Raw genomic sequence first — 12321 nt, forward strand, 5'->3', positions numbered from 1 at the left:
TAACTGACCTTTAAACATTCACACTAGACCATCAGTAGATGGAAGAACTGCAGCACTGACTTTGCGGTCAAGGTATTTAGAAGAAATAGCTCGACATTTTTCAAGACACACCAATTTTTTTTTTTTTTAAAGATGAAAAGATTGATCACAGTTTAATTTCTTTAGACACAAAGACCAAAACAGAGGGAGCCTGTCTCTGTCAAAAGGAAAACAATGAAAAAAACAGTTAAACTAGAGGCACCTCTGCATCTCACTAATTAACACATTATAGCCTAAGTGAGCTTGACTAACAACAACAGCGCAGAAACAGAAGTTAACGCATACACTGTTGTTGTAGAGGTTTGAACCCTTTGGAATTTTTACATTTCTCAAATAGGTCCTAAAACATCACCTGATTTTCACACAAGTACCAAAAGTAGAAATTACCTAATTAAAGGTAACGACAAAGAGATTGAAGAAAAGGACTCTTTGATCCAATTCTAGTCATTTGCTCTTTTACTGGTTTAGATGGGGACATCATGTCAGTATTTTAATATGCAAGCAGTCAGTATCAATATAATCACAATAATCTTGATATAAAATTGCATTATTTTCCTAACAAAGGTGGCATGCCTTTCACACACCCTAATAGAATAGAATAGAATTCAACTTTTCTATTCTATTCTATTAGGGTGTGTAATAACGTGTAATTGTAATGTGTAATTAGGGTGTAATAACTGCAACAGCTCACAGTTCTTACACATAATATCTTCATTTTCATTTTCTGAAGGGAAAAAAAGCAAAAAATCTATAGTAATGAAAGAAAACTGGAAAGAAACACAGGAGATACTTGACAGTTTGGATAATGATTTAGGAAATGTGTAAAATGACCTATGTAAGCTATTCAACCCCAAGTAAGGTGACTCATTTGTAAAAATTCCCCCGATATAACTGGCAGATAGGATCAAACGGAGCAACTGTTCCTGAGTGGACCATACCTCTCACACATCAGTGTTATTACCAGATTTTCATTAACCTGATGAGGATTTTGTAGCATGAACCTGTTTCTGCGCGGATTTCTTTTCCTAATGTCCGCAGTTCCCAGCTCACACACAAGGACACCAGAACATGTGAACGTTTGTGTGCATGCATGCATTCATGTGCGCGTGTGCGTCTGTGCTTTGTGCACGCACCTGGATGAGGTAGTGTGAGCAGAGGCTGAGGAGCTCCAGCAGCTGAAGGTGGCTGCCTGCAGACAGGACGTCCTGGATCACTGCTGGCTCCAGCAGAATCTGGTTCAGAGCATTCAAACAGGGTCATTAGGTTTCTTTTTTTAACATTTGTGTCTGAGTGTCCGTTTCACTGCAGCTGAGCTCTAGGTTGTTTTCAAGTGATGCCTTTTTCTGAACTTTAGTACTGTACTGTATATTATTTATTGATAATCACTGTTTCTTTTAACTGTTCAGGTTCAGGCACACGTTTTTATCTATGGTATGCAGAATGTCTGAAGAAGTCACTTGGATGAATGACGAAATGTCGAGATGAACACATCCAATTTTCTTGGAACATTTCAGCAAATTCCCTCTGAAGAACCACAAGATTTCTGGAATAATGTCTTTAATATTTATCCATAATGCACCATGCTACATTTGATAAAAACTAAACACAGCATTTTAGCCCAGAGACATTAATCCAGCTATCAAGCATGTGAGAAAAAGAGGATTTATTTTTTCATGTCCTAACACATACAACCTTAGAACTAAAAAAAAGTATATATATATTTGTAATTTCTTTCTTATTTTAACTTTAGTTGGGCTAAGTTTGATTTCTACTGGTTAAATGTAAAAATGTTTCGGACACTGCAACAGATGATGCGGAAACAAAAACAAAAAAACCCTGCTTGACCATTGTGCTTGATTTGCCATTATTCTCCTTGCAGCGCAGCAACATATTCAGGCAATTGTTTCTGCACAGATTCTTCCAAAATGCTTCCTGTTTAAATGAGCAGCGGATGAAAATTATGCACTGAAAGCTTCCTTCTGTTTCCTCCATATTACCCACCCATATGCAACATAACGCTCTGTAACGCAGCCAGTTCGTTCTCGTAAGCTCTTAGGAGCAGAGGGGTGGAGAACTGCGCAGAGGGTGGCATCACTTAAATCGTAACCCAGTCAGACTAGACACCATGCTATCTCCCTCATCCTGTGGAATCACCTGTCCCACAGTTTAGATTGGTTTTAAAAACAAACAAAAAAAACAACCTACAAAACCTTTGATAATCCCTTTAGCAGCTCTGCCCTACATATCCACAGAGCTGTGACTGCATCAGCAGTGAAAGTGTGAAAAATGACTTCATCGTTTGTCTCTCTCACCCATCGGTACTGTTGCCACAGTAATGGACTGAACATTGTTTAGCAGGCCTCAGGAGTATCAATTTTGCTGGAGCCTACTGATTATTTATGAATCTGAACAACAAAATGAGCAGATCTGAATACAAATGTGTTACTTAATTCTACTGCATGTTTGTCCATTCAGTCTACATGATTGCTCTCACTGCATTATAACGCATTATTTGGCCACTTTAGGATTCATGTAAACACTTCATTTGAAATCATCAGGCTACTTGTTTATAATAGTATAATATACAACCACTTAGAAAATATTCCCAGCAAGCCGCTCTGATAAAAAAAAATTTCTACCCTCCTTCTCCACAATTAGCTGCATCTGCACATTCCCATTTATCACAGTATGGTTTCCTTCCAGGCCTGGGCAGCAATCCAGTTAACAAGCCGCACCATCTATGGGCCTCGTAAGCTTAACATATTAAGACAGAGAGCAATAGCAAGTGGTTTTCGCTTCATTAACAAGAATCTAGATACACTGAGCTAGAGAAGAAAAAAAAACAGCAGAACAGAGCAGATAAAAATGTTGATTTGAAAAAACTAATTTCCAAGCACCTCTTCATCTATTCTGTGACTATGAACTGAGGAAAGCATGCTATCAAAAACATCAAACCCCGCATTTTTTCCCTTTTTCACTCAATCAGCATCCTGTCAGGCAGCAGCAGCAGCAATGATGACTGTAATAACAGTAAGTGAACTCTCTTCATATCGTGCTCTCCTATCCACTCCAGAAGCCCACTACAGTTAGAGCACCTCTACCTCACACAGCAGAAGTCAGTTTTATAACTCCGTGCCCGCTTCAGTGTGGGAGTACAATGAGCTCTTGTGTAAACCAGCAGTTATTGCCGCTTACTAGCTTTCACCTGGAGGAGATATAAAATGGAAGAAGATGCGTGTAAGGCAGAACGCATGTCCTCTGCCATGTGATCTGGTACCGTGTGGCTAATAAAACTGTGGCAGCGCTGCAGGATGTTTAATTGATTGAGAGATCCGCTGTGGTTGGCAGCCAGTAAAAAAATAAAAGAAATCCTATGAAGCTACTGATGGCATGCCTCCTCCTTCACCCTGCTGGCCTATGACATGTGGCTAAAGGATTTTTAGTAGGTCATTATTAACGGTCTGGGGGTAAGCTTATTGCCCTCATCTCATCTGCTATCATCTCCTCTGGGCAGACAGGAGCTGAGCCAACCAAAGCGGGGCGGCTTGCAAGCCTGCTGTTGACCTACTTACACTGGCTAACCGACTCACTCTTTGCTCATTTCCACTGTGGAAATAAAATTAGGAGTAATTACAAAGTTCCTGGCCTCTTGGTACACAAAATAAGCCGCTGGGCTGCTTAGTGAAGCAAGAATCATTGGCACAAAAAATGTCAAGAAAGGTTTACAGGAATTCTCACGCACTCGTTCTTTGTCGACTGGGCGACAAGACAAGGACATGAACTCACAAGAACCTTTAGCACTGAAATGTAATTGTGTGCTCTTCTGTTTTTATTTTAACCAGAGTGGCCAGGGCAGGTGCATAGTTCATAGTTCATAGTAAAAATCTGATAAAGCACCTGCACACTCAGTCATCCAGCGGTAGGAGCTTATGCTGCTGAGATTAAAGAGGTAATCTGCAGAATCCATGTTTTTATTTAGTTTTGTGACATATTTGGCACTGATAGAATATTAAGTTATTTTCAGCTTTAAAGTAAATGTACAGTATTTGAGTATTTCACATTTGTATGCTGTTTTTATACTCCCCTTTAATTATAAAATATAGCCAGCACATAGGATTTTTAATCTACTAACATCAGCTTGGTCATCTTATGAACTACATAATGCTCTTTGACAGATAACCCTCTGGCATTCAAAGTAGTCAAATTTATCTTTACTTTGACCAGCCACAGCGTCTCTACTACTAGCAAAAACCAGGCCCCTGGTGCTTGTTCGCTTTGCTAATATATGAAAACACAGACGTGTGTTCATTTATCATGTTATTATTTTTTTATCTTATTTTTATTTATTATTTCACCATATATAGTGAGACAGTAAAAACTGATTTTCATAAATAATAAATACACACATTCATTGTTCTTAAATCAATTACCAGCATCACTGTTTGATGAACACTTATTTACAGGTATGCATGACAACACAGTCCCAAACTGCAAAAAACTGTTTGGCAAGATATTTACTAACAATCAACAATATATCTGTGAAGGTTCTCAGTCATCCAGGTCATCGTAGTCTAAGGAGCTTGGAAAGAAAAGCGTCTGGACTTCTTTAAGTTACTTGAAGACGTTTCACCTCTCATCCGAGAAGCTTCTTCAGTTCTAAGGTCAAATCACCTTATCATGTGATTTCCTGAGGTCAGATGGCCCAGGATGTGAGTGGACGTTAAGGCGTCTGGGAAGGGAACTCAAAACTGGATTATAGATTATAGATGGCAGACAGTTGGTATCATAAACCACCGCCTCTGTTCAAAGATGGTCGCTCACAGTGGACGTAAATGGCTTCTTTCCCTCCTCTTTCAAACCATCTGTCCTCTCTGTCCAAAATGTGAACGTTGGCATCTTAGAAAGAGTGTCCTTTATCCTTAAGATGCAGATGAACTGCTGAGTCTTGTCCTGTGGAGGTGGCTCTTCTATGTTGTGCCATGCGCTTGTGAAGTGGTTGTTTGGTCTCTCCGATGTAGAGGTCTGAGCATTCCTCGCTGCACTGTACAGCATACACCACATTGTTAAGTTTGTGTTTAGTTTTTGTCTGAGTGTGTTGCTGGGTCTGAAATACACTGGGATGTCGTGCTTGGAGAAAACTCTCCTGAGTTTCTCTGATACACCGGCTACATAGGGGATGACAATGTTGTTGCGTCTGTCCTTCTTATCCTCCCTCGCTGGTGTCTGATCTTCTTTTCTGTGCATCTTTGCTGACTTTATGAACGCCCAATTAGGATAGAAGCATGTTTTAAGTGCTTCCTTTACATGTGTGTGTTCCTTCTTTTTTCCTTCAGGCTTAGAGGGAACATGTTCTGCCCGGTGGTGTAGGGTCCTGATTACCCTAAGTTTGTGTTCCAGAGGGTGATGGGAGTCAAAGAGGCCTTAACGTCCACTCACATCCTGGGCCATCTGACCTCAGGAAATCACACGATAGGGTGGGACCAGGTTTCACAATGAGCTCACCTGAAACCCTGACTGATTGTGACCCACACCCGCTTTCACACCTTGGCTCATGTGATTAGGTAGAGGATCATCAGGGGTCCTTTGTCCCTCTTTGGGGTGAAACTCCCACTGGGTTTAAATCTGGGACTCTCCCCCATTTGACCTTAGAACTGAAGAAGCTTCTCGGATGAGAGGTGAAACATCTTCAAGCAACTCAAAGAAGTCCAGATGCTTTTCTTTCCAAGCTCTTTAAACAACAATATACATGTACATGTAAAGTGTATATATCAAAGAAGAACAGCACTGGAATCAATTCTGCAAATATTCTTCATAGCTTGTTAGCCAGTTATGTTGTGTGCTGCTATGCTAGCTGAGGGAGTTAGTTTAGTGTTTGGCTACTGTCTGCCAGTACTAAGAACATGCTGGTTAGCTTAGCATGCTGAGTAGCTGCACTGTGCTTGCTTATATAGCTTGGTTAGCTTGGCTAAATAAATTTGCTAAACCACTTGAGCGTTTATGTTGTCTTTATACGGTGTATTTCAGTGAACAGTAGGGAAAACAAACATAACTTGCATCTCAGAGATTGCTGCTAGCCAGCCCATTTACTTGTTTTCTAGGACTGTATATTTAAAAAATGGATGGATTTTGTCTCAGTCAAACAGTCAAGATGTGACTGAAGTCCAGACTTTCAGCTTTAACTCAAGGGGTTTAACAGAAGTATCTTTTTAACAAAGTGAATTCCAAAGTGGGGGCCAGTACTGCAGGTAGGCTGTAGTAATAACAGAAATTCAGTGTGAAATTATTTACAGTTGCATATTTATATATGTAAATTAATTTGTTTAGATAAAAAGTGAATTAAAACTGGTAATAGGAGGTTGTTAGTTTGTGATATTACTCATTGCTCTGACCTAAATTTACTTACTTTTGTATTGAAATTTGCATCCAGGTGGGTCACACATGGGCTTTAACACTTTACATATGGATGGGTGGTGATTTATAGCCAAAGGACTGTGTTGTTTATGTTTCCTGAATAAAACAGTCAAGGAAATACATCACTTTCTCTTGTATTTTCATTGGAGTGAAGATTTAAGTTTGGGTGGGCCCCAGGGGATTTTGTGGTTGCTTGCGTTATTACTGTATATTTTTATATTAAAAACATATATATTATTTCTTGCACTACAGGTTAAAGCATTTCATTCCAGAGAGGTTGCAAATTTAAAGCAACGAAGGCTGATCAATTGAGCAGGCCTAGACGTCCAAATGAGACGAAACTGCCAATCAGGCAAATGGGATCAGGCAATGTAGCTTAGCCTTGAAACAGTGTAGAAAGTAAGGCTGATTAGGCAGCCAAATAAGGATTCAATAAATCAGAGTCAACAAACTATGTCACCTGGCAGAGAACTTGGTTTCTAAACCTAATGATACATCAGAACAATTTAACAGTAGTAGTGGACGTTCACCCACAGTTTAGCAAATGTAATGATATGTACTGATAAATAACTTTCTGGATATTAATCTAAAAATTTCTGTGTGGTGTACTGTGATTTCTTTTCATGAGATTTTCTGTCGACAGCATTTCCATCTCTGCAAATGTTGTTGTTGTTTTGGGTTTTTTTTGTCAGTCTGCTCACGATGGCTCAAACTCACCTGTCCAGTGTAAGCGAAATCTAAAGCGTGCTTCAGTCCGACGCTGGTCACTCCCTGCAGAGTCACTTCATCTGCCTCGCTCTCCACCATGCACAGGCTGAACATGGCCTGATGACACAGAGCCAAAACATGGAGGTCAGCTGAGGGAACATTACATCACACATATTTCATGTGGCATTTTCTTTCTTTGTTGAAATAAAAGAAGCAAACACATATAATACTGTATTAGAAAAAGTCCAGTGATCACAACCATTCACATTTGTTTCTCCAGTCTTTCAGAGGTGGCTCTGGAGGTTCATCATATAAATATCTGGAGGTTACGACACACTTGAGAAAAAAAAACAAAAACAAAAAAACAGCCTGATAGTTAATCAAAACCTGCCAGACGCAGCATCCTAGAACCCTTTTCGTATTGATTTACCTGCCTTGGCTCTGAAGGTCAACAGAAAGAAATAGCACAATCAGTACTTTCTGTTATACCCCTCTGTCTTTCCCTCATCCTGTCTCACACACACACACACGTGCATGAGCACAGTACATGTCAAACTCCATGTGAAATCAAAGCCGTGGACACAGCATCTGCAGTCTGGCCCTGCTGTGTGTGAGTCCACCTTGCTGCTCGCTAATCAAAGCTATTGATTGGTGTCACACCATGAAGGGATGACAGCGCTATTGATCACGGCCAACCAGCAGTGCGCAGCAGTGTTGAGGGGAAGAGAGAAAGAAGGAGTTTTACAGGTTAAGCATGGCCATGATGACGATCATCTGCTACCTGTCACCTGAGTTCTGAGCTAGAGTAACGTTATACCATCTTTAAATGTGGTGTCTCAATGTTTCTCCTGTAATGGGAGAAGCAAGGAAACTTTGGATACAGAAACAGCTGGAATTAATTTTCAAAAGCGGTTTAGTGGTGCTACTAAACCGCTTTTGAAAATTAATTCCAGCTGTTTCTGTATCCAAAGTTTCCTTGCTTTTCAGGATAGTGATCTTAGCTAACTTGCAATTTTAAAGTATCTTTTTAATCACAGTGCAATGTGCAACACGGTCGCTCCACTCTATCTCCACTGAGACGCTGGTGTGTGACAGCATTTTAAGCTTCAAAAGCCCCCGGGCTGCCTGGTTATCGCAGGATCTCCTTCTGTTGTGAAAGCCACATTCATTTCGCTTATAATGAATGTGGCTTTCCCTGATTCATAGCACACATGAACTTTCACCAGGCACCAACGCCCACCCCCTTCTCTGGCAAATGGCCCTTCTGTATTGTGAGCATGATGTGAGAAATGGGCTACGCTGAGTTTTAAACCAGTGTCTGCGTATCTGTCTTCAAAGCTCAGTCTTGTTGATTCACCACCCGGGATGTGATAGCGGCTGAGCTTTGGTCTGTCTGCAAGAACATAAAACACACACAAAAAAGCATTGAGACACAAGCAGGAAGTAAAGAGTGGAGGACAAACAATATAGACTGCCTACGATATACAGAGACAGGGCACCCTGAGAAGTGCTCATAGAGTTGTGTGCCTTCAGCATGAGCGCTCCTGACCTTGGTGAAGGAGCTCAGGGAGCACTGGTGGTGACGGATGGCTACCCTGATTTGGGATATAGATCTATCGCAGAGACACATTGCGCCACAGAGCCATGCTCGCTGCAGTCGTTTCACACACTGCTGCAGTGGGGGTGTAGCGTTGCAGTTAGCCTGACCCGCTGGCAAAATTTGTGTGTGCCTGCTTGGCCTGATCATACCATAGAGGACTCGTGACTTCCTCACGCACCCAGTGAAAAATTACAGTATTCAGTCTGAGAAAAGTAGTGGTTTATCTCCAGGGAAGGAGACTACACTTGCAAGTATGTTTATTAGAAAAGACCAAAAAGAATAGTTGACTGTATTTGGTAAATGGATGATTTTGCTTTTTGGGGCACTTCTAGGGCTGCCATGAGGAGATATTCCAGTCTGGATTTAGGGTGAACCACAGCACACAGCACAGAGACGGCTCTCCTAAAGGTTTTAAATGATCTTAGATGTAACTGGGACTCCCAAAAGCTCTCAGTCCTGGTGCTACTGGATCTAAGCGCAGCCTTTGATACAGTAGACCACGCTATTCTTTTAAACAGACTGAAACACATGGTGGGCCTCTCTGGTGCTGTACACAGCTGGTTCACTTCCTATCTCTCTGACAGAACTTTTATGGTGAGTATGGATACATGCTCCTCTAAGATCCATAAAATGACATGTGGTGTGCCTCAAGGGTCGGTTCTAGGCCCTGTACTTTTTAATTTGTATATGCTCCCTCTCGGCGGTGTCATCAGGAGGCATGGAGTGAACTTCCACAGTTACGCTGATGACACGCAGCTGTACATCTCCGTGTCTCCTGATGACACCAGACAAATGGATGCCCTTTTTAACTGTATCTTGGATATAAGATCTTGGATGGCAGAAAACTTTTTACAACTTAACCAGGACAAAACTGAAGTTTTAATTGTCGGTCCTGAGGCTCAGAGAGAGAAACTCTTGCCTAAATTAGAGGCATTTTCACTATGTCCTTCGCTACAAGTGAAAAACCTGGGTGTTATTTTTGACTCTGAGCTTGGTTTTATCCCACATATTAAACATGTAACTAAAATTGGATTTTATCATCTAAAAAATATAGCCAGAGTCCGCCCTATTCTCTCTCGGGCCAACACGGAGATGCTGATGCATGCTTTTATTACCAGTCGCATTGATTACTGTAATGCCCTGCTCTCTGGTCTTCCTAAGAAGAATATTTCAACTTTACAACTCTTGCAAAACTCGGCAGCTCGTGTGCTGACGAAGACCAGAGGGCGGGCCCACATTACACCGGTTTTAGAATCGCTGCACTGGCTCCCCGTGTGTTTCAGGATCGATTTTAAAGTTCTTTTATTGGTTTTTAAATGTCTTAATGGTCTTGGGCCTTCTTATCTCTCAGATCTGCTTTTACCATACGAACCCTCGCGGACCCTGAGGTCCTCTGGTACTGGCCTTTTGATTGTCCCTAAAGTCAGGACACATACTCACGGAGAGGCAGCTTTTCAGTGGTATGGTCCTCGTCTGTGGAACAGCCTGCCGGAGGAGCTCAGGGCCGCAGAGAACGTACATGTTTTTAAGAACAGGCTCAAGACCCACCTTTTTAATTTAGCTTTTACTTAGCGTTTATTTATTTTATGCTTATTTATTCTATCCTGTTATTCTATTATTAATTTAGGATTTACCTAATATTTGTTTGATTTTATTCTTATTCGTTTTTTAATCTTCTTATTCTATTTATATTTATATTGTATCCTGTTCTTATTTATTTTATCATTTTACCCTATATATATTGTATTGCGTCATATCTCCAGTGTTTCCTCGGAGGGCGCTCTCTGCACCGGGGCTGTTATTGACCGTGGCTGCTGGGTCTCTGGGGTCCTCTCAGCCTGGTTGGGGGGCTCCTTGGCCTCCCTCCTGCTGTGTGCCCAGCCCGGAGGCTGCGGTCTGTGACCGGCTCCCGGTGCAGACGGCTCCCTGTTATAGTGTTTCCTCACTTGGCTCATGCGAGCCCAGCCCAATTTTTACTCTTTAAGTGTGCGCGTGTGTGTATGTGTGTGTGGGTGGGGGGATATATGTGTATTGAGAGTGTGGGGAGTGAGTTGGAGGGTGGGGTGGGCTGCTTTTAACTATGTAAAGCACTTTGTGCTACATTTTCTCTGTATGAAAAGTGCTTTATAAATAAAGATTGATTGATTGATTGATTGATTGATTAGTCGACTAGTCACAATTACGTCGACTATCAAAATCGTCGACGACTGATTTAATAGTTGACGCGTCGTTTGAAGCTTTGTAAGATCCCAAAAGACGCAGGAATGAGTAGTAGGATTTAAGAGTGTAATAACGGAATGAAACAGAAGATGGCAGCACTGCATGTTCAAGGATGCCAGCTGCCGTTAAACCCCAAAGAAGAAGAAGTAGCTCTGTCCCAGAATTCATAGCGCGGCCCAGCTCAGTTTCCAACAATGGCGGCAGCTAGTTAGTTTTAATGTTATTCTTATTATTCTTTCTGGGTCGCAAAATAAACGTTTAACACATTTTCAGGTGAGAATGTAGCTGTGTAAACCTCAAATATCTGCTCAGTTTATCAAGACACCACATATTTTCAAAAGCGCTCCGACGTTTTCAGAGACGTCTGTTACCCACTAGCTCGATTGCTAGCCGGGGGCAAGCCTCACTAGAGCCCGTGAGAACACCTGTCTTTCGCTACTCAGGTTAAACATATATAAGTCACTTAGATAACTTAAAAATGTTATTGTTTGGCTTTGTTCCGTGTTTTATTTGTTCCTGAGTAAATCGGTTTGGCTGAGATTAAAGTTATAGTTTTTACACAGCTGAATAAACGTCAAGCAGACAGCTGATTATCAGAAGTGTGAGATGCTCGAGAATATACTCCGGTGTCCTGTTATATTTTAGAGACCAAGGAGTTTATTAAACCGAAACAATCTGCAAATTTCATTAAAATTTAATAAACTATCATCTTGTCTTTATTTTTAGTTAGCACATACCTTAAACACTTAAAGCTGGAAGCTAATGATAGTTATATGAGAGCAGATGCTGCTGGTGCAATAAGCTGTACGTTTTATGTCCAATGGATGATGATCTGATTAGTCGACTAATCGCAAAAATAATTGGTGACTAGTCGACTATCAAAATAATCGTTTGTGGCAGCCCTAGGCACTTCACTTTAATATTTCTATTTTACACTGATTCTTATCTTACAATAGAGAAACAAAAATGTCTTCTTTTTGTTTTAACTGAATTTTACATTAAAAATGTATGCTGGTCTTCCAATACTTTGAAAAGAAATTAGTTCTGCCCTCTACCTGGCTACCTTTATGATGAGCGTGCACAGTAATTAAAAAAAAAGTGGAGTAGTTTCATATACAACAACAATATCCCATTTAGGAAGACATTCTCCAATTTAATCTGTGTTTTTGCTTTGTGAGTGTCCAGTGGAATTTTCTTATAAACCTTTCAGACTGCATTTGTTTGTTCTTCTGTGGATTTTTCTGGCATTTTCCTATGTTCCTATGTTGCTGGGACCTTTAGATCAGAGAAAATAGTATTAAACGAGACATGTCTACACTTTGGTACTGCTTGGTAAAGTTTAA

General features: G+C 40.8%; 1 protein-coding gene across 3 annotated transcripts in view; it reads right to left on the reverse strand.

Moving 5' to 3' along the window:
* klhl32 (kelch-like family member 32) overlaps positions 1-12321 on the reverse strand; it is a 41318-nt gene that overhangs the window by 14792 nt on the left and 14205 nt on the right. For all 3 annotated transcript variants that reach the window (XM_026184454.1, XM_026184451.1, XM_026184452.1), the window contains 2 exons: positions 7168-7275; positions 1173-1271 (listed from right to left, as the gene is read on the reverse strand). In XM_026184454.1, the coding sequence (XP_026040239.1) occupies positions 1173-1271; positions 7168-7275 (207 nt within the window). The remainder of the gene's footprint in view (positions 1-1172; positions 1272-7167; positions 7276-12321) is intronic.

This window comes from Astatotilapia calliptera, chromosome 11 (assembly GCF_900246225.1).
Source record: "Astatotilapia calliptera chromosome 11, fAstCal1.2, whole genome shotgun sequence".
Classification (NCBI taxonomy): Eukaryota; Metazoa; Chordata; class Actinopteri; order Cichliformes; family Cichlidae; genus Astatotilapia; species Astatotilapia calliptera.